Source organism: Diabrotica virgifera, chromosome 3 (assembly GCF_917563875.1).
Source record: "Diabrotica virgifera virgifera chromosome 3, PGI_DIABVI_V3a".
NCBI classification, from domain to species: Eukaryota; Metazoa; Arthropoda; class Insecta; order Coleoptera; family Chrysomelidae; genus Diabrotica; species Diabrotica virgifera.
Window position 1 is genome coordinate 203,482,017 of NC_065445.1, and position 27,553 is coordinate 203,509,569.

Genomic DNA, 27,553 nt, shown 5'->3' on the forward strand with positions numbered 1-27,553 from the left:
GTTTATCGTTGGGCTTAATATAATAAAATAGGATATATTTATATTATGACAGCGTTTCGTGTTAATACAACGCATGCGTAGTCCATGAAATCATCTGAACTGAGTTCTGAAATCTTTGAACGGCCGAATTCCACCGTTCAAGCATCGTTCAAGTTTAAACTGCCATCGGTTGAACGGGAATTGAGAAAGACGATTTTGACTTTAAACTGACGTTTACTAGAAGTTCAGCATAGGGATTACGAACACTCGATACGAATCGTATCCGCCATGTTTTCCCATAAGGCGCTATGGTAAAACATGGCGGATACGATGCGTATCGAGTGTACGTAATCCGGGCCCAGGTTAAACTGGAGTTGAACTCGATATGAGAAATTGGCCCTTACACTACAACTACATGCTACATGGTTGCCAGGTTGCCTAATGCCAGCAGAGCTAGACAGCAAGACAGCTGTCAACATCTTGTGAGCTTTTTGTCAAAAATTTAATTTTTGATCATTTTTTTTTCAAAATCCAAATCAAACCATAATCATAATCAAACATTTTTTCATTTTTTGGATTGCATATTGGATGTAAAATTCTTATTGGAAATATTGGAATACATCATAAAATCAAGTGTAATCAAATGGAAAATGGAAGTAAAACAAGAAATTAGTGAGGAAACGTGCAAAATAGAAATAGAGTATAATGACTTGGATTATGCTCTTTTGGATGAGTTTAAATGTGAAATTCAGGAGGAATCCAATAGACAAAGTACCCAGGACACATATCCTGTAGGCTTAAAGAAATTTACCATAAATACTGAAATAGAACAACATGGAATTAAACTTACCTCATCTGAAGAAAACCAAAAAACTGAAAAAGGTTAGTAACAATAATATATTTATCATTGGGGCGCTAATCCCAACATTAATTTTATTTTCTACTGAATGTACACTCGATCTATCCTAGATTCATCATCATCATCAGTGGAGTTACAGCTCTTTATGAGCCAAAGCCTTCTTCAGAACAATCCTCCATTCGCCCCTGTCTCTGGCAACTCTTCTCCAATGCTCTAATTCTAATAGATTTTAAATCAGTTTCTATGTTGTCTTGGTACCTAAGTCTCTGTCTTCCTCTTGCTCGATGTCCTATCGGCCCTCTTCGGTCAAAAACTTTTCTGACTGTGGCATCTTCCTCTCGCCTGATTACATGACCTATTGACTGCAAGACTTGTACACACTTCTAAATAGGTCAAAACGGCAAACAGGTGTATGTTCTCAAAAAACTTTTGATAGTGTGTAACGCCTGCGCCACAAACCTTGTTCTTTTATGCCACCATATATTTGTCTTAGAATTTTTCGCTCAAAATGTTTGAGCAGTTCTTGGTCATTCTAAGTAAATGACCAAGTTTCTGAGCCGTATGTTAGCACTGGTCTTATTGGCTGAGGTCAAATCATTCCTAACAAGTCATGGTGTTGCTTCCAGTCATACAACTCCATACAACCCTCAAGGAAATGGACAATGTGAAAGATTTAATGGTATCATTTGGAAAACAGTTCAACTGGCAATTAAATCTAGAAATCTTGACATAAACCAATGGCAAGATGTACTACCTGATCCTTCACATTCAATTAGATCTTTATTGTGTACCTCTACCAACTGTACTCCACACGAACATATGTTTAATCATTCCAGAAGATCAACAAATGGTACATCTATTCCAACTAGGCTTAGTACTCCTGGAACTGTTTTCCTCAAGAAACATGTTAAAAATTCGTAATATGAACCTCTGGTGGAAGAAGTCCAACTCCTAGAAGCTCTTATCGGACAACAGGTTTAGGAAATTCGAGACACCTAACGTGTACAATACAGCGAGTGAGTCGATTGGTTTGCTCTCAAGTGTATATTAGCCAAAAAGTTATTAGAAGAAAAAACCCATCGATATGGGCCAAAGGGCATTTCTCCATGACAAACTGGCAAAAAGAGCTATTACTGATGGCAAACAAGCCCCTGAATTAACACTACAAGGCGCATTATCTATACAGTCAGAAAAATGAAAGAATACCCATGAACGATCATTACAAGCACATATTTTGGATTTGCTGCCTTTTTCTATAAATAACAAAGAGAGAGAGATTATTAAGTGTTGTCTACAAAGCAAAAATGTTATCCAAGACATACACAGTTACATATTTATAATTGACAGAGTGAGACAGCAATACAATTGTTCAACGTAGTTATATTAATTTAGTAGAAAATTTAAACTCACACATGACTATTTCTGTACTTCTAATGTCATTCTTAGAAAAACATTCAACATTAGTAGAGATAATGATTGTATAAACTACTATTCGAGTAATCATACTGGCCAACTATAATCTGACAGATTCAATTTATGTCACTTTGACAGTGAAACTAGGTTAGGTTCGGTAGAGTTTATAAATTTTAATAATCAGTCGTATTTACTTCTTGAATAAACTCGGTCCTTTTAAAAGCTATTTTGATATTACCTATATTGTATTTTTGGTTTGGTAAGTGTTTATTTAATTAAAATAAGTCAATAAAATTTTTCAATATGGTTATCTTCTGTCTATGAGTTTGCCAAACGTGTACACATATTACTCTGACTTTTCGATCATAGTGTATAAAATTACAAATTAGTATATTTTTATGAATGTACATTTATTTGCAGATAATGTCTGGAAAATGATCTGGATAAAAAAATGATCTGAATTCATTAGGTTTACTTTCATTTAAGTCACTTAACGCAGCTGACATAAATGCCATTTTTTAAATGCCTGTTACTATTTACATCTGGCAACTTTAACATGGAGAAATTCATGATACTATATTTGCTTACTCATTGTTTTTGTAGGTATTATTAATCTATATCAAATAATTAATTACGCTAGTAAAAGTAACATTTATTACCAATAAATATATGGGTATTATCAGAAAAAGAATAACATCACAAAAAATTTTTGGCACAATTAGGTACGTAGCGAAAAATCGTACGGTGGGGTAGTAGTTAGTCACATCCGTTTTTTTACAGTATTAACTTAGTTTAGACGTTGTTTTGACTAGAAATTTTTGATTTGATTTGTATGCATATCATCGATAACGCATGGGTATTCTTTCATTTTTCCTACATTTAACGATGCATTTCAGTACTGCACGCTCTTTCCAACACTTCCTTTTACAAAGTTTGCTAAAAGAAGTCATTCAAATAGAAAAATTAAGAGGCAACAGTAGCGATCAACAGGTAGCAACAAACGCGGTCCAAGATTGTGGCTGTAATTTTGAATATTTTGTCGAGATATTTGGCACACATATTCGTAATATAATAAAGAATGGAGGTACACAGCCCAATTTGAGAAAAATATTAGAATGTGGAAATTACTCTGTAATTAATTTTCGATATTGTCAAATATAAAGGCCCTTTACTTTTGAGCGAAATTCATATTTTTGACATACCTCGTATACTATTAATAAAATTTGATATCTGATGATTGCGTCTCAGCTTTTAGACTATGCAGAGCACTTTATAAAGAATGACTTTTTTTTCGTAAAATTGATATTAAAAACGGTTCCCTTTCCCATATGGTATATTTCCCATATGGTTCCAAGTTACGCAGACACACTGTATAAATATGATAATTTTCAATAATATGCGGGATCTCGTGGGATTGAACATTTTTAGTCCCGCAAATACCGAGATTGAACTCAGGCTGCGGGATTGGAAGCCCTAATTCAAACTTTTAAAATGCTCTACTGAAAAATTAGGCTAGGTTGACAATAGACATATCAACTTTTGCCAAAACGTTACAGAAATATTATGCTTTAGTATAGTGGAGTCAATGAAGGTGGATATGAGTTATTGTTATTACCTCAGATTTCGTTGAACCTCCATCGATTTTCATAAAAATTGGTGAGTGGTTAAAGGATACCTCAAAGAACAAAGGTGACATAGTGCCAACTTGCGCTTTTTGCATTTTAGGGGTGAAATACACCCCTTTTTTTAAAATTATTTTTTAGATTTCTGAAAGTGCAGTCACTGTAAGTTTTCACTTTCTATTTTGTTGAACCTTCATCGATTTTCATGAAAATCGGTAAGTAGTTAGAGGATACCTCAAGCAATAAAAGATATATAGCATCAACTTGCGCTTTTGCATTTTAGGGGTGTAATACACCCCTACTTTTTAAATTGTAAAAAATGCAGATTTCCGCATTATGGCGCAAGTAATCTCGTTTAATTAAGAAAAATAAATATTTTTTTTATATTTATGTGCATGAATTACATTTTTTTTAATTTTTCAAACCTTATAGCAACCAAAAATTCGAAAATTAACAAGTCGAAAATCACGAAAACCTTATTCTTCTATATTTCTGAAAGTGTAGTCACCGAATGTTTTCACCCACGATTTCTTTGAACCTTCATCGATTTTCATGAAAATTGTTGATTAGTTAGAGGATACTTCAAAAAACAAAAGTGATATGGCACTAAGTTGCGCTTTCTGCATTTTAGGGGTGAAATCCACCTTTTTTTTTAATGATAAAAATGTAGATTTCAGCATTCTGGCTCAAGCAATCTCGTTTAATTAAGTAAAATAAATATTTTTTTACATTTATGTGCATGATTTATAATTTTTATTAATTTTTTAAACCTTATAACAACCAAAAATCAGAAAATTAGCAAATCGATAATCACGAAAAAAATTAATCTTTTATATTTCCAAAAAGGCAGTCACTGAAGGTTTTCACCCCTGATTTCGTTGAACCTCCATAAATTTTCATGAAAATTGGTAAGTAGTTAGAGGATACCTCAAGAAACAAAAATGATGTGGTACCAACTTGCGCTTTTATCCTGGGGGTGGATGTTACCCCTTCTCATGGGTGAACACTATTTTATTAAAATAACCCCATAATTAGATAGAGGAGAAAATTCTAAGCAAACTTTCTTTTATCAAGTTTATAAATTTTTTATTTAAATAATATTTCATAATTTAATAAAATATTATTGGTACAGTAAAACCTGACAATAACGGCCACTAAAAATAGAAAACAATTGGCCGTTATAGAAATGTGGCCGCTAATGCTAGGTTTCCTTTTCCACAAATACATAAAATATAATTGAAAATTTATTTATTTTAGTAATTAAAGCAAATCTAATTAAATATAATTCTACAAACAAACGGAACATACTAAAACTAAATTAAATTTACTACAATATAAAACAATATCTATACGAAAAAACAACTACAAGAAAAACAGAATTTTTGTTTGTTTTACATTTTTTTAGATAAACGAAACATACTAAAACTAATTTAATATAGGTAATACATAATATAAAACAACATACTATAGCTACTACGAAAAATACGCTTATCACTAAAGTATCGTCGTGCTTCCATGCTATATTCAACAAAACCAACTTGGTAGGGCCTTTAAGTAGATATCGCAAATCACTTTGGCTGATTTTGTCTGCATATATATTATGTTTGAGGAATCCCTTTTTTTTTGTGAGACTGGATATAGGACATTTCTCAAGTATGAATTCACATTCATGGTATATCGTTGCTATACAGGGATAATAATCTGTGCAATGTTATGGTACAGGCTACGTTAAATATGAAGTAAATGTGGAAGATATACACTGGTTATTCATTTCAATTTAATTTGATTGTTTTTTAATCGTTTACAATATTTAAAATAATTAAAGACATAAAGTTAGGGATTTCAAAAATAAATTCAGTTCTCACTGGCAGGGTGGGAAATAATAAAGTGCTATACAATAGCATTTCATTACAATGCTCATTACAGACATTACAGGCTGCTCCGTTTGAGAAAACTCATTCTCTCAAACTTTGAGAAAACACTCATTCAGTTTCGACCAACCCTGTATTAGCTAAAATTAAACGTTTTGCTAGATTAATAATTTTTAACAATAATAGATTATATTAAAAATCACTTGAACATAAATTGATTTTCTGATGTCAAATCACTACAATTATACAGGGGGTGAATATTGCTATGAAATTTGAAAATAAAAACGTAATTATCTTTTAAACTACTTCGTATAACATCACAAAACCTGATATTTTAAGAAATAAAACATAGAGGAGAATCCAAAAATGTAAAAATATACAGGGTGTTCCATTAAACAAAAGATAATTTTGTTTCACCCTGTCAATATGGGTGGCCCTGTATATTTGGAAATGTATTTAAATTCTGATATTATCTATGCCCCAATCTCACCTAAATAAACTTTTTTCGTATCTCCTACAACAAACGACTAATTGGACTTCCCACAACCTGTATACATACAAAATCTCCGCTATAAAATTTTTTCAAAGAAAATGTTATTGGTTTTTTTAAAATAACTCCGTTAAATTTTGAAATATGAGATTTATCCAAAAACCACTACAAAGCTAAGTAAAAGTTCTATAACACTGTATTAAACAAAATTTTCTAAATCCTTTATTTTTTTTTAAATACAAGGTGAAAGGGCCCCGGTTACATGGTTCTCGCAGTAAAATTTAGGTTTTAAATGTTTCTATCTCGGTTATTTTTTGTCGTAAAAAAATATTAAAAAAAGAAAAAGCTTAAATAAAGTTAAAACTAAAATTTTGTCCTCTACCATTTTTTAAGTATATCGAGTATTTTTGGAGTTATTATCAAAAGAAAATGAAATTCACGAAAATTTGAAAAGTTCTAATTTTTTTTAATCGTATTTTTTTTTCAAAAATATGCATTCTAAACCGGTCAAAATTGTTGAAGTTATTACTCATGTTAAAATAAATAAAGTTTTAAATGGGTTACTATAAATTTTAATTTTTGTGGAAATGACGTATGTTTCATTTTTCATTCTTCCCTAAAAAATCTGAAAGGGTCCTCTTATTTCCATCATAACTTGCTTAATTTTGATGCTATCGACTTCTTATATAGCTTTTTGATAGTTACCTTTAAGTACTTTATTAAAATGTTTAATATCTATATTTAACAAAGTGCATCGTTTTCCTGTTATTTAAGCTTGAATACTAAGATTTGAGTACTCGCGGAAAAAATATACATTCAATTGCATATAACTCACTTTGTATATGTAATAAAGGATTTTTCGAATAAGGAGCTTATTTATTTTTATATTATCTTCGATTTTGGTAATAACAACTTTTTTGAAGAAACTTATGGTTTTTGAGTTATTTATGAAAAACTGCTTTAAAACATGGATTTTTTTCAGGAAAAATCAAAACTTTTGATCTTTAATAACTCAAAAACTATTGATTTATTGAAATAACTCTATATAACAAATTTTACTTATAATTTGTCCCTCTATCGATTAGTGGTATTATTTTTAATAAAATAATTTCCACCCCCGAGAAGGGGTGGCATCCCCCCCCCCCCCAGGGTAAAAGCGCAAGTTGGCACCATGTCACCTTTGTTTCTTGAGGTATCCTCTACATACTTACCAATTTTTTATGAAAATCGATGGAGGTTCAACGAAATCGGAGGTGAAAACCTTCCTTGACTCCACTAATAGGGAACTTATATAAAATTTTAAATTCGAAAAAAATGTTATAAATCACAACAGAACATAATTTAGAACCTGTATCAAAGATAAAAAAGTTTTGTTTGTCTTTCGTTTGGCCCCTAAAGACGACTAAAAATTCAACTTATACCAGCCACCCCAAAACGCGTCGTGACGTCACACCGTTGTACGTTTACATTCTACACCAATTGTATATGTATATAATTTTAAATTAGGCATTATAAACGTCAGTAAAAAAATACAGTTATGTGACGTTAAAAGTGTTTTTGATCGTTTGAACTATTCATAGAAAATTTGTACTTTTACAAAATGGTTTTATTTTCAATAGTAAACCTTCTTTCCTTTCCTTCAAAAACTGTATCAAACTCCAATCTCAACAAACTGGTATATATTATTACAACGACATACGATGAATGTCATTAGAATATAAATATTTTTTCTTTATTCCCCGACGACGAGCTGGCCAAATACCCAAGTAGGTGGAGGCCAATAAACTAAAGAAGGAGAAGAAGAGTATACCTAAATATAACGCTGTGTCTAGGTACACGCTAACGTGTACGCAAATAAAATAGTTAGAGTGTCAGAGTGTTGGAATTTGTTTAATCGCGTTGTGTTTACACTTTAATTTTAATATTGATTAGTAAAGAGATTTCGTATTTTTTATTTGTTTAGTGTTTGTTTTTAAATGAACTATGCAATGTGGACAATAATTATTTAGTTGTTTTAATGAGTTTAAAAACATTTTAAAACAGTATGAAAAAGTTAAGAGACTATAAATTAATATATATTTTTTTAGTTATAAGTTAAATACATAGTATTCTTTTTTTCTTTATTCCCTAGATACAGCGAAATATAACCATAATAATAAATAATGTAAAACTATGTGACGTCACGGGTCGTTTGAACTATTTTATGAGTTTTTGAAGGGTGAAATTTTGGAAATCTCATTTTTAAACAAAACTGAACATTATTATGTAATTAGAAAAAAATGTGCAAGTGTTCCCTATTCTATTATTGCATTCATTTTACATTTTATTCGAATAATTACATTAGAAAATTAAAAAAAAACAACTTATTATGTTTCATTTCGGTTCAGAGGTGATCAACCATCCCCATACATACATTTCTGTCTCCCCAGACGTCTTAAGTGAAGCTACATGATCACCTCTTAGTCGAAGCGGAACCAAGTTGCCTATTTAAGCAGAATTGTAAAGGTAATTGTGCGTATCGGACGCTCTAGCCGTAGCGACATCTATTACCTACAGAGAAATGAGAAGTCCCAGATCTAAACAATAAATCTGAAAATTCTCTTGGAACCACTTTCTTGTAACATCCTTAATCTCTGCCTTTTAAAATTTACATGCAAGGAGACGACGAATGAAGAAGATGAAAGGAAGTCTACAATATGCAGTCACATTGCGTCTATTCGTCTAGGAAGAATTCCAATGATAGTTCATTCCGTGTACTCAAAATGTGAGTAAAATGGAAAATAAAAACAGCTTAAGTTAAAACAGCTAGACGAATAAACGGAATGTGACTGCATATTGTAGAGTCCCTTTCGTCTTCTTTATTCGTCGTCTTCTTGCTTTATAAATTGTAAACGGGGCTATCCTAGTGTAAAAGTACGAAATTCATATACTTTCTTTGGGAATTTCTAAAATAAAAAGTACTCTTCAAATTGTTTTGAAAATTTGCTTGAGCATTTATTATACAGTGAGTACGTTTGAGTTGGAATAAATTAATAATCTCGAAAAGAGGTGAATTTGGAGAGAAATCCTGTGACAGGTCGATTTTTATTTTTAAATTATGACTTTTTGACATATATATCATACTAGTGACGTCATCCATCTGGGCGTGATAACGTAATCGATTATTTTTTTAAATGAGAATAGGGGTCATGTGATAGCTCATTTGAAAGGTTATTAATTCTGTATTCAGTAATGTAAACGTTAACATAATTATTTATACAGGGTGTCCAAAATTTTTTTGAATTAAATTGAGACAAAAATAAGAATGTATGTACATAATTCATTTATTTCAAAATACATTTGAGTGCTGTCCGAAAACAGAAAGAAATGTTTATTTGACAAATAAACATTGTTTTTCACTTAAATTCCATGTTAAAACTGCCACCCATCTGTAGCTTAACAGTTTGAACATTGAATTTAAGCTAAAAGCAATGTTTATTTGTGAAATAAACATTATTACCTGTTCTTTTGACAACAGTAAAATGTAATATGAATCAAATAAATTGCTTACATTCTTTTTTTTGTGTAAATTAATTTAATAAAAAATATTACTGAATAGAGGATTAAATAACCTTTCAAATGAGCTATTACACAGCCCCTACTCTCATTTAAAAATCATCGATTACGTCATCACGCCCAAATGGATGACGTCACTAGTATAATATACAGTGCTAGTCAAAAGTCCGTACGCCCCCTCGTATTTTTGAACGGTTATACCTATAATAGTGAAAGGACATCGCACACATCTTATGGAAAATATAATGTCACTCAAATTCAATAAAATTTATACGAATAGATTCGTTTTAAATTAACTGTCAATTCTTATCATTGCGCCAACTCTTAATTATGATTAATTACGGCGCAAATTGCAATTAAAGTTTATCGAAATCACATTTTTGGAGTCTATAAACGTGTCAGTTATAATCACTATTGCTCTGGGTGCTATTCAAAACAGCTTAAACCCCGCTGGGCCTAAGCGGATTAATGAAACTATTATAATAAGATGCTTAAGAGCTCGAGAAGATTTATGAACTAACTATAATTTGGGTATTTTAAAATATTTTTTCTCTCTCTAACTTATGTACCTACCCATTTGATTTCAGATTGATTTATATCAATTTCTGCTCTTATTATTGAAAATTAAGAGTTGGCGCAATGATAAGAATTGATCGTTAAATTGAAACGAATATATTCATATAAATTTTATTGAATTTGAGTGACATTATATTTTCCATAAGATGTGTGCGATGAGGGAGGAAATAAACGAACGTAAGCTTCTTAACTAGTCATGACATGTGACGTAATTATGACAGATGACTTTACAGCGCCACTGTCACAGATAATTTTAAATGGGACCTTATGGCAAGTGATACCTCGTTTGAAAGGTATTGAAAATACCTATTCAGTCATACTAATTGTGTTTGAGTTTAAGCTAATTTTGATGAATAAATGAAATAAATATAAAATTGTAGTTTCGCATTTAATTAATAAAAATTCAAAATTTCGCATATGATTACTTGTCAAAAAGGTTGACGTTGACGTAAAAACTACTAGAGAACTAGAGAATTAAAAATCGTCAATTTTTTTGACAAAAAAACCATAGGCCGACATTTGAATTTTTATTAATTAAATGCGAAACTACAGTATCACATTTATATAATTTATTTACCAAAATCAAAATTTTTAAACTAATTATGACATTTCTTCAAAAAATTAAATTAAAAGTGTGAATGTAAAACTAATCGTTTGAATGTATTTCCTCTGTATTATGTAATGTATGAATGAGATATTTCTTGTAATTAATTAAGTATATTATTTTGTAACCTATGTATGTTCGGAAAAAAAAGATATATATAAAAAAGTTAAAAAAAATAAAAAAAAGATTAAAAAAACAATAAAAAAAATAAATAAATTAAAAAAAAATCACTAAGAGGTTCTAAATCTCCGCGAGGATGAATCGGATTTAGTTCCTACCGTAGTGAAAAAAAAAGAGAAAAAAAAATAGCATAGTTGTTGTATTTATTAACATAGTAAGTAGAAATTGTTATTTGTAAGCTTTATTTTTTATTATTCTTTATTTTTAAGTGTATACTGGACAATTTTGTACTTATGAATGAATAATAATTTTATATTTAATTACGTGGCTAAAGGTTATAAACCAAGGCCAGAATAAGAACAAAAAAAAATTAACCCTTAAAGTTTGTCGCACTTATTTAGAAACACCATGTATTGATGAAGAACATGGCTAGTTGTCAAAGTACCTAACTTTTTTATTATCCATAAGTGAATGAGTCAAAAAGCAGAATGTTAAGAAAGGCTAAGGCTACAATTGAGTTTTAATTTCGATATTTTTTAAATGCTAGAATGTTCCACAGGGTATTACGAACTTTCAGGAAAAAACACAGTATTATTGTTACCCCCGGTATACAATGACATTTACATGTTTCGCAACACTATTACTACATCCATATGTTTAGAGAATAAGGCTATAACATATTAAAAAAATCACTAAAATCGGACAACAGGTTTAGGAGATTCGAGACATCAAAAATGACCCATTTTTAAGGTGTCCCATTTTTTTGGCCAGGAGTGAACTTGTTTTGGCATACTTGCTCAGTCTCTGAGACACTAGTGGACAAGCTTTTCCATAACCCTGGCTGGCAGCAATTACATGACCCAGACATTTACCATTAAATTGTTGCAATTTGTTATATATTTGTTAAAGGAACTTGAATAAAGTATCATTTGTAGAACGTAATGTCTTTAAAAAGTGAGATATTTTATGCTATATTTTCAGGTTTCCCAAATAAAAATACTGTATGTGTTCAAAACCTAGTAAGGAAATGAAATGCAGACATAAAAATATTTACTAAAAAACAATAGTATTTTTTGCCAAATTAATGTTTGTTCACTTTTATTTCAAACACAACAGAAATTTGCAAAGTTACGTTTCTTTTACGTTTTCTACTTTGGTGAACATTTTTCGAATTGGCGCTTACAGTGTTTCTACTTGGGAAAGCCGAAATATTCTTCAATGTTTTCGATTTAGTATGGTGTGTGGTATGGTAACCATGTTTCGACAAGTATTTTCTTGAATTAATCGTGAAATCATGAACCGCACGGGTTCAGGTATACAGTGCTAGTCAAAAGTCCGTACCCCCCCTCGTATCTTTTGAACGGTTATACCTATAATAGTGAAAGGACATCGCACACATCTTATGGAAAATATAATGTCACTCAAATTCAATAAAATTTATACGAATAGATGCGTTTTAAATTAATGGTCAAATCTTATCATTGCGCCAACTCTATATTTTCAATAATAAGAGCAGAAATTGATATAAATAAATCTGAAATTAAATGGGTACGTACATAAGTTAGAGAGAGAAAAATATTTTAAAATACCCAAATTGTCGGTACTCCATAAATCAGCGGATTAGTTTCACTAATCCGCTTAGACCCAGCGGGGTTTAAGCTCTTGTGAATAGCACCCAGAGCAATAGTAATTGTAACTGACACTTTTACTGACTCAAAAAATGTGATTTCGATAAACTTTAATTGCAATTTGCGCCGTAATTAATCATAATTAAGAGTTGGCGCAATGATAAGATTTGACCGTTAATTTAAAACGAATCTATTCGTATAAATTTTATTGAATTTGAGTGACATTATATTTTCCATAAGATGTGTGCGATGTCCTTTGGAGGGAGGAAATAAACGGACGTAAGCTTCTTAACTAGTCATGACAGGTGACGTAATTATGACAGATGATTTTACAGCGCCACTGTGAGAGATAATTTTAAATAGGACCTTATGGCAAGTGATACTTCGTTTGATCGGTATTGAAAATACCTATTCAGTCATACTAATTTTGTTTGACTTTAAGCTAATTTTGATGAATAAATGAAATAAATTACTTGTCAAAAAGTCAACTTTTTTGACAAAAAAACCATAGGCGGAGATTTAAATTTTTATTAATTAAATGCGAAACTACAATATTATATTTATTTAATTTATTCACCAAAATCAAAATCCATTAAAACCCAAAAAAATTAGTACGACTGAATAGGTATGTTGAATACCTTTTAAACGAGGTATCAGTTGCCATAAGGTCCCATTTAAAATTATCGGTCTCAGTGATTCTGTAACGTCATCTGTCACTATTACGTCACATGTCATGACTAGTTAAGAAGCTTATGTCCGTTTATTTCCTCCCTCCAAATTTCACTATTATAGGTGTAACGTAACCGTTCAGAAGATACGAGGGGGGTACGGACTTTTGACTGGCACTGTATATGTCAAAAAGTCATAATAATTTAAAAACAAACATCGACCTGTCGCAGGATTTCTCTTAAAAATTCACCCATTCTCGAGATAATGAATTTATTCCAACTCAAACGTCCTCACTGTATAAAGAAGTACATGTAAACAATTTTCATAAATTTTTTTTGAAAATTTAACGATTTATGCGCCATCTATGGAATTTTGAAAAAAACATAGCTTCACTGCTGCAGTGATTAGGACTAATAGAGATCCTGAAAAATAAAATTTCAAAGTGATTATTAAAATATAAGCTTATTCCCTCAACAAGGATTTTTGAAAAAATTAAAATTTGGAAAAATGACGAAGTGTTGCAAATTTTTTTAAAATTAGCTAAAACATTCTCAGTTTCAAAAACCGCTAAATTGACATTTTGTATCCGATCAAAAAACCTCTGCAGCAGTGGAGCTATGTTTTTTTCGCGGTGCCAACAGATGGCGTATAAATCGTTTAATTTTCAGTAGTAATTGCACAAGAGCTCTAAAATTCTATATTAATTTTAGAGATCGAGTGCAATTTGTTGCGATTATTTCATGAATAAAACTGTTCAAAACCAAAATTTTATTGTAATTTATTTATGTAAGTACAGATTAGTACAATTAAACAAACAGTTGTTATAAATATTAATTTGACGGTTGAAAGTCATCACTTTTATAATTTTTAAAACACTAATTGTCATTAATGTCACTGAATGTATTTTTTCGTAGCAACGAAGGGCATCTGACGTAATATACTTGACGACGGGAAATTATCAAAAATTATCGATTTAATTTAGATTTCTGTAGCTTTCTATTGGTCAGAATCTCCTATGAATGAAATAATCAATATTTTTGTATGAATATTTTTTTGTATGTACATGTACATACTTCTTTTTATACAGTGCTAGTCAAAAGTCCGTATCCCCCTCGTATCTTTTGAACGGTTATACCTATAATAGTGAAATTCGTAGGGAGGACATAAACGGACGTAAGCTTCTTAACTAGTCATGACAGGTGACGTAATAGTGACAGATGACTTTACAGCGCCACTGTGGCAGATAATTTTAAATGGGACCTTATGGCAAGTGATACCTCGTTTCAAAGCATGATACAATAACTCTGAAGATATGACATGGAGCAGGTGGGCGGGGCCTACGTAGCTACGTCACTCTGTGAGTAGAACAGCATTATATTCAGTGTTGTATAGTAAACAGTGTTTATTTTTGTGTTTAAGGTGAATTTTACTTATAATTTGTTAAAATTTTATTAAAAATGAGGTGTCCGTGCTTGGTTGTAATGTCGACAATCAATCACAAGGTTTCGATAGGAATATAAAGTTTTTTAGTTTCCCAAAAGACAAAAAAGTGTGATGAGTGTGGAAACAATTATGTAAAAAGGCAGACAATTTTAACGTTAACAACGCTCGTATCTGTTCAACACATTTTAACAGCGACGATTATGAACGCAATCTGCTTCAAAAGAAGCTATTTCTTCCCAAAATTTAGCCAAAGCGGGAAAACGCAAAGTGGATTCTGGTAGAGAGCAACGCTGTGTAAAAAGGCAAAGTAAAAAAGTTGTGCCAAATATTTTAGAGGGTTCAGTCTAAATTTTTAAATAAAAATTCTGCCTCTTTGAAGACTGATATATTTTGTTTTTATATACTTTTAGAGACGATGTTTGTGGTGTCGGTGGATCTTTTGGTGAAGGTACCAGTAGTGATAGTAGACCTAATTGCGATGTTGATATGTTAAGTTTACCTTTAACTACTCGAAACATTGGGTACCTTATTGCTTATATTTTTTATTAAAAATATGTAATCTAACTATTGACAAGTAGCGGGTAAGAGGACAAGTCAAAACGCCTTGAAAAAAAAAAAAAACGCAATTAAACGTCAAAACGTCGGCAATATAATAAATTGAGTATATTTTTCTGGAATATTCTCTTACTTGCTACTCTTCAAGAGATTTGTAAATTAGGACACAAATTATGGATCAAATATGCTATTTATTTTAATTTTTTTTTAGAGTTAATACAGATATATATTAGTAGACGATCGAGATAACTTGATTACTTTTTTTCGTTCGAGAATGTATTTCCGTATACGACTACTAATAATGATCTTTATAATGCTAGAATTACAAGAAAAAGAAAAATTTTAAAAATATAATCAAAATCTAATAATCAAAAAATCATGTTTGTAATTGATTTCTATTATTATATTCGAAATTTAAAGGATCTACTCACAACGTGACGTCATGCGCGTACTTTCCACCTTCTTAACGTGACTAGAGAAATTAAAATATTAAAGATTTTATTAAAGATATAATTATAATATAAAAGAGATCGCTGGCTAACACAGGGGACCAGTGACCAGAAACTCATTTTCTGCAAAAATTGACATAGTATTTTCTTTGCCTGTACCCTTCATATGAATTTCGTATTTTTACACTAGGATAGCCCCTTAACACATTCCCGGATACGCTTCACATGTAGATACGTCTTCTTATGGAGTAAATGACTGCATATGCAGTAAGAATGTTACCGGAAAGTGGTTCCAAGAGAATTTTCAGATTTATTGTTTAGATCTGGGACTCAAAAATGAATAACCATTTTCAATTTCGTTGCAAAACGAAAATACAGCCGAACCATATTCTAGTCCAATCAGAGAGTGCAGCAAGCACCTCTACCGGCTTCGAAACTTATTATCTCCCCGATCCATCCAAAACAAACCCCAGCGTGCAGTCCCGGATTGCAACGAACGAAATGGCATAGATGCCCTAGCGGCAACTGCTACAAAAAGACTAACGCCCGGTTTCATAATCAACTTAAAGTGAACATTAACTAAAGTTCACTTTAACGTTGACATTTACCCATATGAATTGCATTGATAAAGGTAGCAACTTAAAATTTAAAGTTCACTTTAACTAATTATGAAACCGAGCGTAAGTTTTCACTCTAATGGCATATAAAACATAATGCTATTCTACATCCCACCAGAATAAAAACAATAAGAACCTTCTCTGGATACACCTGAGGACTAAGGAAGATGAGGGAATTCTACAATTTACAATTCACGTCCCATCTGCTCAGCGCGGTAAAGTTCCAACGAGAATGGTTCCCTTCGTACTCCAATCAGAATAAATGTAAATAAAAAATGAATAACCATTTTCATCTGGGACTTCTCATTTCTCTTTCAATTACGTTAAAGTTTGTTTGTATTTTAGGTTTTCTCCAAGATGAACACAAAATGGAATTTATGAAGAAATCCATGGAAGATTCATCTTGCAAAGAAAATGATACGACTCAACATACTCGACGGAAAACATTAAATAAAAATGTGAAAGTTGTGACTGGAAAAGGATCACATAAATGTGAAATTTGTTTTAAACAATTTAGTGCAGCAAGTAATTTGAAAGCACATTTGAGAATACATACTGGGGAAAAACCTCATAAGTGTGAAATTTGTTTTAAAGAGTTTATGAGTACTAGTTGTGTGGCAAGACATAAGAGAATACATACTGGAGAAAAGCTACACAAGTGTGAAATTTGTTTTAAACAGTTTAGTACAGCAAGTAATTTGAAAGCACATTTGAGAATACATACTGGGGAAAAACCTCATAAGTGTGAAATTTGTTTTAAAAAGTTTTTTAGAGAAAGTCAGTTGAAAGTACATTTAAGAGTCCATACTGGAGAAAAAAGATACAAGTGTGAAATTTGTTTTAAAAAGTTTACTGCAGCAGGTAGTTTGATATATCATATGACAGGACACACTGGAGAAAGGTCTCAAAAGTCTCAAAAGTGTGAAATTTGTTTTAAACAGTTTAGTAATTCGGGTAATTTAAAAGCACATTTGAGAGTACATACGGGAGAAAAACGTCACAAGTGTGAAATTTGTCTTAAAAAGTTTAGTCATTCAAATTATTTGAAAATACATTTGAGAATGCATACTGGAGAAAAACCGTATGAGTGTGAAATTTGTTTTAAACAGTTTTATGCAGCAGGTATTTTGAGACATCATATGACAGGACACACTGGAGAAAAGTCTCAAAAGTGTGAAATTTGTTTTAAACAGTTTATTAACGCAGGTTATTTGAAAACACATTTAAGAGTACACACTGGAGAAAAACCTTATAAGTGTGAAATTTGTTTAAAAGAGTTTATGAGTACTAGTTGTTTGACAAGACATAAGAGAATACATACTGGAGAAAAGCCACACAAGTGTGAAATTTGTTTTAAACAGTTTACTACAGTAGACCATTTTAAAACACATTTGAGAGTACACACTGGAGAAAAACCCTACAAGTGTCAAACTTGTTTTAAACATTATATCACTGCTAGTCATTTGAAAAAACATATGAGAACACATACTGGAGACAAACCATACAAGTGTGAAATTTGTTCTAAACAGCTTAGTTCAGCAGATTGTTTGAAAAAGCATTTGAGAATACATACTGGAGAAAAACCTTACAGGTGTGAAATTTGTTTTAAGCAATTTAGTCAGGCAGGTATTTTGAAATTACATTTGAGAGTGCACACTGGAGAAAAACCGTACAAGTGTGAAATTTGTTTTAAGCAATTTAGTCAGGCAGGTATGGTGAAAAGACATTTAAGAGTGCACTCAGGAGAAAAACCGTATAAGCAGTCCAAGAAATGAAGTCCACATACGACAGGTTCTTGAAAATTTCAAGATCTTGTCTTGATTTCAAGACAAGATCAAAACAAGAAGTAATTTTAGATTTCAAGACAAGATTTCTTGTCAAGAAAACAAGAAATCTTGAAATACCTTGACTAATAATGAAAACCCTAAAACGTATTTGTGTGTGAAAAATATAACATATTTTAACATAACATAGCATATTTTAATTTATTAAACCCATTTTTGCTAAAAATAATACCTAATTGATATAGTCGGTTCGCTAAACTCAGACACAATTGGCTAATGATTTTAGTAGATAATTTTTTTGTTTTTTGCCAAAATTGGCAAAATTACTAATTATTTAGTAATTATTAACTATTTAGTAATTTTTTTGCCAATTTGACCAAATTAGCAAAATTACTTGCTAAAATCACGTTGTCAAGTTGTGTCTGAGTTTAGCGAACCGACTATACTTACCTAATCCTGTTGAAAATAAAATTGCAAACAAAATTTTAATTTAAATAACAAATTTATTTCATTTTAAATCAAAATTGATAAGCCATGAATTAAGGCAGGCAACACTTATGGAGTCCTAGCCGATTTCTTAGCCTTGTTATTGTTAAAGCTGCTCTTAACAATAGTCTTTCCGTAAGTGCAGATGTTGCTGGTGTTCCGAGAAAATTTTTGGCGATTTTCGTGTTTTCTCCACCAATCATCTTCTCAGGCACATTTAAGTATTTTTCAATTTCATACTTGCAAGATTGTAAATTATCATAATCAGCTTTCTTAACGAGGCAGGTAATATTTAAATCAAATTCGTTATCTTCTTTTTTAGGACTAGGACTAAGTGTTGGCTCTGGTATTATTATTATTTACTATAAAAAGATATCCTATCCTTTCTTGTTATTGATAAGCTTTTCTTATCTGATAGCTTATTTCTTATCTGATAGTTTATCTAACGGTTTTCCTTATCTAACGGTTAATTTATTTAACGGTTTTTCTTATCCACTAATTTATTTTTAGACTTTCGCCTTATTTGTTATCTGATAGCTTATCTAGCGGTTTTTCGTATCTACTAATTTATTTTTGGACTTCCTTCTTATTTCTTATCTAATAGTTTATCTAACGGTTTTTCTTATCTAACGGATAATTTATTTTTAGGCTTCCGCCTTATCAACAATTATTTCTTATCTGATAGCTTATCTAACGGGTTTTCTTATCTACTACTTTATTTTTAGACTTCCGCCTTATCAACAATTATTTCTTATCTGATAGCTTATCTAACGGTTTATTTATTTTTAGACTTCCAGAGTCGGGATTAATCTTTAATCCTATTTAGGAGAGTCGGGATTAAACCGGAAGTCTTCCATATAAGAGGGGGAAGGTTCGGTTCAAGATCAGGGGCTTCCGGCGGAAGTCTACTTCCGGGACTTCCAGAGTCGGGATTAATCTTTGATCCTATTTAGGAGAGTCGGGATTAAACCGGAAGTCTTCTATATAAGTGGAAGGAGGTTTGGTTCAGGATCAGAGACTTCCACTTCCGGCTGATACTGATCCTGATCTTGAACCGAACCTCCCCCTACTTATATCTGCTATCGCCATATCAACAAAACAAAAATACATCAAAGTGAAGAAAAAGTAAAAATAATCGCTCATATTCAGTAGGTTTGTTCCAACATAACGAAGAACCGTCATATAACGATCACGTTACTTTAAAATAATACGTTCCATGCGTTCTGTGTCTGTATATCGTGCCTTCCATGGGTTATTTTGTTTACTGCGCAGGACGGTGATCGTTACGACGGTTTCTCGTTGTGTTGGAACAAACCTCAAACGATTGCAGTTCTACTGAAACGCTCAGTTTCATAATAAAGTTTAAAGTGGACTTTAAATTTAAGTTAGTACCTTTACAATGCCCTATGGGTAAATGTCAACTTTAAAGTGAACGTTAGTTAATGTTCACTCAAGTTGATTATAGTAGGGGAGCCCAAGCGGGGATTTTTACAGTTACTCGAGCGCATCAGATTATTACCTTGTACCCTGAAAATGTACTACTACCATATATTGGCTTTTAATGCAGGGAGTTCGTTAAGGGGAGGCCGAAAAAAAATCTATCCTTAGAAAAACTAGAAATCGTCAGATTAAGATAAGGTAAGTTAAGTGCATGCAAAACAGATATTTAAAAAATCTGACGATTTTAGAGGGGAAATGGGCGAGTTCCAAAGTTTCACAAGAAAAAAGCAAATATTTCGCGAAATGAATGACGGATCGAAAAACTAAAAAATACGGAAGAGACTGGTGGGATGTAGAGTAACATTATGTTGTTTTATATGCCATTAGATTGAAAGCTTCGTATTTTGCTAGCAGTTGCCGCTAGGGCATCTATGCCATTTCGTTCGTTGCAACCCGTGACTGCACGCCGGGGATTGTTTTAGTTGGATCAGAGAGAGCAGCATATGTGCCTCCTGATGAGAGACTAATAGGTTTCGAAACCGGTAGAGGTGCTTGCTGCACTCTCTGATTGGACTAGAATATGGTGCGGCTGTATTTTCGTTTTGCAACGAAATTGAAAATAATTATTCATTTTTAAAAAATACGTACTCAATATTTTTCAAAAATCTACCGAATGATACCAAATTTGGTTGCCGTGTACACGACTTCCCACGGAGAGGGGTGAAGGGTAAACTTAATATTTTAAATACGAATCCCGCGATATTTCGCGAAATGAACATCAGATTGAAAGACTGAAAAATACCCTTCAATATTTTTGAAAAATCTATCGAATGGCACCAAACACGACCACCCACGTAGGTGGGGTGGGGGGTTACTTTAAAATCTTAAATAGGAGACCCCATTTTTTATTGTAGATTTGGATTCCTTACGTAAAAATAAATAACTTTTATTCGAGACATTTTTTCGAATTATGGATAGAAGGCGCTATAATCTAAAAAAACGATTGTTGGAAATGGAAAATTAAATTTAAAATGGACAAGTCCCCACTAAAATGGAAAACTTTACTTAACTTTTTTTGGTTTTAAGACCTACTCTTCACAACCCAAAGCGCTCGAGTGACTGCACATTTAGCATACTTTGCTTCCCTACCATTATGAAACCAGGCGTTCGCTCGGATCCGTGTACTCGTAAATGTAAAGCCGGCTTAACGGTCTACTTGTGGTTTGTGGTATTTTGTGACCAACCATAGCCTTGTCCAGTCTCTTTTTTGGTTGCTCAATTCTCTAGTGTAGTGGCATCCCTATTTGTCATTTTTGTCTGTGTCTGTACAAGTCAGCGTCATAAGGTTAGCGAAACGGTTTTTTCAAAGTCGTTATTTTGACTTCTACCATAGCTCAAAAAATTGCACCTCGTTTGAGGATAATTGCACCATTCAAAATTTCATTTGCGGAGTTTCCGTTTTCGAGATATAAGCAAATCAAAAGTGGAGATTTCGGCGCAGCGCTAAAAATAAATGTCGATTTTCAGGGTATAAAATGCCGTAAAGTCACTAAATAACCATATCAAAAAATTGCACCTCGTTTGCGGATTATGAATAAACTGGTTTTAATTGAAAATTGTGAAAATTGAAAATGTTATAAAGGAAAAACGATATTAATGTTGGTTGCCTATACTGTAGGGGCAAAGGAATGCCAGAATAATTTTCACTTTTGGTAAACCTAAACTGTAAGGCTAAAAGTAGTATGTACCATAGTCAAAATAACTCCTCCTGACTTAAAGGTAATCCCTCCTTTGAAATTTCATTTGCGGATATTCCATTTTTAAGTTATATCAAAATGAAATTTCTCTGGACAGCGCCAAAGTATATATTTCCATTATCGGGATATTTATTAAAAGCTGTAAAAATAACAATAACTATATCATTTAATTTCTTCTGGTTTGAGGATTACGAATAGACCTGGTTTAAACTAAAAATCATAAAGCTTAAAAATTTTCCGAAGAAAAAAATTTTCCATTTTGGTGGTCCTAAACTGTATTTGCAAAAGTATTATCTGTATTGTAATGTATATCTAAAATGACTGTTTCTGACGTAAGAAAATCCCTCCATTCGAAATTTCATTTGCGGATTTTCCGTTTTCGAGATATAACCAAATAAAAAGTTGAGATTTCGAATAAATTTTCATTTTCTGGGTATAATCACCTAATTGCTCCTAGTTTGCGCATTATAAATAAACTGGCTTTAATTGAAAATAATAAAAATTGAAAATTTTATAAAGAAAAACGATATTAATGTCGGTTGTGGTTGCGTATACTGTAGGGGCAAATAAAGGAATAGTAGTGATGTTGATTTTTTTTGATGTTGTTACTTTCGAGGATTCGTTACAAATCGTTACTTTTGTATAAAGTAATCATTTACAAAATAAAAATGTGTACCATTTTTATTCAGTTACAATGCGAAGGCAAAACAATCTTACTTTTTAATTAGAATACGGAGTGCAATCCAGCTCTCTGAATCGAGATTTTCGATTCTTATAGGAATCTCATTGGAGAGAGCTTAGGCTGGTTCTCCATATCCTAACTGACCAGCACCGAGAGCTTTTCCAACACATTGCAACTGAAACAAATAGGGTAGGTGACTAGCGTCATCTGGCAATTGAAAGATGAAGTTTTTCAATCCTAATAGCAACATTAATAATATTGAAAAACATTAAAAATATTACTAAAAGATTTTTAAATTGAAAACTTATTGGTCCACTTCCCTGGTGACACCTCCAAGGCTTCTACAATATGCAAGCCAAATGGATGCTGCAGTGAAGACAAAGGGAAGGAATTCTACACTATGCAATTCACATCCCCGTCTGCAGCTTGGTAAAGTTCCAACGGAAAATGCACCTAGTTACTCTACGGAGTAATACGACTATAAAGTAAAAATGTATACCATTTTCATTCAGTTGCAATGCGAAGGCAAAACAATCTTACTTTTCAATTAGAATACGGAGTGCAATCCAGCTCTCTGAATTGCGATTTTCGATTCTTATTGGAATCTCATCGGAGAGAGCGTAGGCTTGTTCTCCATATCCTAACTGACCAGCACCGAGAGCTTTTCCCACACATTGCAACTGAAACAAATAGGGTAGATGACTAGCGTCATCTGGCAATTGAAAGATGAAGTTTTTCAATCCTAATAGCAACATTAATAATATTGAAAATATTAAAAATATTACTAAAAGATTTTTAAATTGAAAAACTTATTGGTACATTTTCCTGGTGACACCTCCATCCATCCATCCATCCATCCATCCAATGGCACTACAGCCCAAATTGAGCCTTGGCCTCCTTCAACAAGCTTCTCCAATCATTTCGATTTACCGCTGTTCTTTTCCATGAACGCGTTCCCAGGAAGTTCCTGGCATCCTCATCGACTTCGTCTTCCCATCTCTTTTTAGGTCTTCCAACAGGTCTTTTTCCCTGCATTTAGCAATTTTCTGGGGATTCAATTCTCATGCATGCGGACCACGTGCCCTGCCCACCGTAATCTCTGCAGTTTAGTGTATTGTGCTAGAGTTGGTTCGCTATATTGCTCGTATATTTCTCTATTATACCTAATTCGCAAGTTGTTATTTTCACTTATTGGGCCCAGTATCCTACGGTATATTTTTCTTTCAAACACATCTAATGCATTGGCAGATTTCTGTGTCACTACCCATGTTTCGCAGCCATAACTTACTATGGGCCTGATTATTGTTTTATATACCCGGAGTTTTGTTTTCCGGTGTACGTCTCGCGATTTGAATATGTGGCCCATCGCGAAATAGGCTTTATTTGCCAGCACAAGCCTTCTATTTATTTCCGGTTCTTCATTGCTTGCAACCAGATCCATTCCTAGGTACGTGAATCTATTCATATGTTGTATATCGTCAATAAAATGTTGTTGCGCCGGTCTATTTGATCTGGTTTGTATGAGTAGTTTTGTTTTATTTGTATTTATTGCTAGGCCTACTGCTTCTGCACTCTGTTTCAACTCAACGTAGGTTTCTTCCGCTACATTTATTGTTCTGCTCATTATGTTTATATCATCTGCGTATGCTGCTAATTGGGTAGATTTGTTTGTAAGTATGTTATTTCCTCTCACCGTCAACCGTCTAATTACATATTCAAGAACAAGATTAAAAAGCGTTGGAGCCAGTCCGTCGCCTTGTTTCAGTCCTTGCGTTATCGTAAACGCATCAGTGATCTGTCCTTGAATACATACCTGTGCTTCTGTTTCTGTCATTGTCATTTGCACTAGTCGTATTAATTTTGATGGTATGCTAAATTCTTCCAATATATTAGGTAGAATTGTTCTATCTATTGAATCATAGGCTTCTTTAAAATCTACAAAGAGATTGGGTGCGTTCGGACGACCACAGCGGCTGGACAGCTGAGCTAGCAATAGTTGTCAGACGTCACCGCTGGAAGTCAGCCGCTGAGAGATTTACTAAGCTTTCCCTATCACGGCTGGATACAACCACTCAGCCGATTTCTGCTGACAGTCAGCCGCTATGGTCGTCCGAACGCACCCATTGTAAACGTCCATGTCATATTCCCATGTTTTGGCTAGTATTTGTTTAACTGTAAATAGTTGGTCAATGGTAGATCTATTTTGCCTAAACCCTGCTTGATATTCCCCGATGATTTTTCCGTGAGAGGTTGAAGTCTTCGATTAAGGATGTTTGTGAATATTTTGTATCCCGAACAAAGTAAAGAGATGCCTCTATAATTCTGACACAACAGTTTGTCTCCTTTTTTATGAATAGGGCAGATTATACTTTTCTTCCATTGTTGGGAATTTCTTCTTCTATCCATATCTCTCGTATTAGCTGGTACATCTGTTGAGTCAAATTCCTTCCTCCTTGCTTGAGTAGTTCTGCCGGTATTTTATCTATTCCCGGTGCTTTATGGCTTTTTTGTATGTGGATTGCCGTTTGGACCTCCTCTAGCTTTGGGGGTCTAGTTAATTCATTTTCTTCTCCATCTTCCCCAGTTCTTGTTGTTGTACCTCCTGCCATGTCTGCTGCTGCCTCTGTTGTTGTAATGGTGGTTGTGCCCCTTTGTTTAATACTTCCTTAAAATATGTCATCCAGGTTATCTTAATTTCGTCCATATCGCTAATGATTTCACCCTTCTTATTTTTGCAGAGGCTAGTCTTCGGTTTGTATCCCTGTCTTAAATGTTTGATAAGTTGGTATGAACTAAGTGTTTATCGTTTCCTTAAACTCCCTTTCTATATTTAGTATCCGTTGGTTTTCGTACTTTCTCTTTTTCTGCCTGCACAGTTTATCTGCTCTTCGTCTTTTGTTCTCAAATTCTGTTTTTCTCTCTCTAGTACGTCTGAGTATGTAATTCTTATGTGCTTTATTTCTTTCCTGTATAGCTTGTTTGCATTCTTCATCGAACCATGTTTCTTCTCTCCGTTGTGTCTTTGTTCCTAGGATTTCTTTCGTTGTGTTTAGTATGATACTGCTTATGGTGTTCCATTGATTTTCTATTGTGGAGTCTGCTCTGTTTTCTTCTAGTAATTTTTCATCCACTGTTCTCTCAAATCTTTCTTGTATCTCAGGGACTTTTAGGTTATCTAAGGTTAGTTTTTCTTGTTTTGGATATTTTTCCTTTACCTTTCGACTGATTTTGCATCTAAACCGTGTCTGCACTAGTAGATGGTCTGAGTCACAGCTTGCGCCACGTCTGCTTTTTATATCTAATATACTCGTCTCCATTCTTTTTTCAGTCAGTATATGGTCTATTTGATTTATTGTGTTTCCCTATGTTTCCCTATTACCCCTATGTACTCTTCTTCTTTTCCGATCTTGGCGTTTGTGTCGCCTATCACCATTTTAATGTCGTTTCTTGGTATTGAGTCATAGATTCGTTCTAGATCTTGATAAAAGGCTACCTTAGTGTCTTCTTCCTGTTCATTTGTGGGACAGTGCACATTTATAAGGGTTATGTTAAAGAAATGCGTTTTTATCCTAAGCTTGCAGATTCTTTCATTGATGGCTTGAAATTCTTTATCAGGTGCTTCATTTTATTATCTACGATAAAGGCTACTCCAAATTCTTTATTTCCTTCATCTTTACCGCTATACAGTATAGTGTGTGTTTTAGTGTCCCGGCTACGTTTTCCCAACCATTTAGTTTCTTGTACTGCAGTGATTCATATTTTATATCTTTTCAGTTCGTGTAGAAGGATCCTCTGTGCTCCTGGTCTATTTAGCGTTCTGACATTCCATGTTCCCAACATAAATTCCATATTCCGTTGCCAAAGTCGTCGTCTTGATATCCGTCCATTCCGAGGCCTATCTGAAGGTTTCGTAGTAGTACTTTTTTACAAGAATAGGTTACTGGCCTATCGCCCAACCCCCTTTTCGGAGGACCATTTCTCCCTTCCTCGTCAGCCCTTACCCTACTTTCCACTGGGGTTGGTTACCCAATCTCCGGTAAGGTTGCTCAGGTTCTCCAGGGTTCACCCGTCCGGTGACACCTCCAAGGCTTCTACAATTTGCAAGCCAAATGGATGCTGCAGTGAAGACAAAGGGAAGAAATTCTACACTATGCAATTCACATCCCCGTCTGCAGCTTGGTAAAGTTCCAACGGAAAATGCACCTAGTTACTCTACGGAGTAATACGACTATAAAATAAAAATGTATACCATTTTTATTTAGTTGCAATGCGAAGGCAAAACAATCTTACTTTTCTTACTTCATCTTTTAATTGCCAGATGACGCTAGTCACCTACTCTATTTGTTTCAGTTGCAATGTATGGGAAAGCTCTCGGTGCTGGTCAGTTAGGATATGGATAACAAGCCTACGCTCTCTCCAATGATATTCCAATAAGAATCGAAAATCGCGATTCAGAGAGCTGGATTGCACTCCGTATTCTAATTGAAAAGTAAGATTGTTTTGCCTTCGCATTGCAACTGAAAATGGTATACATTTTTATTTAATACGCTCTGAGCTTCGCTGGTGTCGCTCCTAGCGGATTACTAATGCAACTTTTATCGGTAATTTTTAAATTTATTATTTAATTGTTATCGCTTAATTCTTACAACACAAAAAAGTAATTAAATTGTAATCGATTTTTTAAAGATTTTGCTAACCATTTTAACGTTCTATTAATAAAATATTAATTTCTTACTTCGGATACTTTCACAATTATCGTGTAGATGGCGCTCAGATTAATTTATAATTACATATTACAAAATATTAAAAAAACTTAAAATTCAGTATTTAAAACGTAAGTATATTTAAGGTAAAAATATACACCAGAGCTTTGACCAACTAATATTATTTCCTGTTAATGTTTTTAATTTCAATGTTTTAAATTAATCACTTTGACATTTATGTCAAACTTCCG

The 27,553-nt window shown here is 32.9% G+C and overlaps 1 protein-coding gene across 2 annotated transcripts in view; it reads left to right on the forward strand.

Moving 5' to 3' along the window:
• The first annotated feature begins 136 nt into the window (after nucleotides 1-136).
• LOC126882322 (zinc finger protein 227-like) overlaps nucleotides 137-27,553 on the forward strand; it is a 77,226-nt gene continuing 49,809 nt past the window's right edge. The window contains exons 1-2 of one of the 2 annotated variants that reach the window (XM_050647200.1): nucleotides 157-861; nucleotides 16,796-18,419. In XM_050647200.1, the coding sequence (XP_050503157.1) occupies nucleotides 630-861; nucleotides 16,796-18,225 (1,662 nt within the window). In that variant the 5' untranslated portion in view covers nucleotides 157-629 and the 3' untranslated portion in view covers nucleotides 18,226-18,419. Of the gene's footprint in view, nucleotides 862-16,795; nucleotides 18,420-27,553 lie in introns of those variants that run through there. The other variant, XM_050647199.1, reaches the window with a different exon arrangement.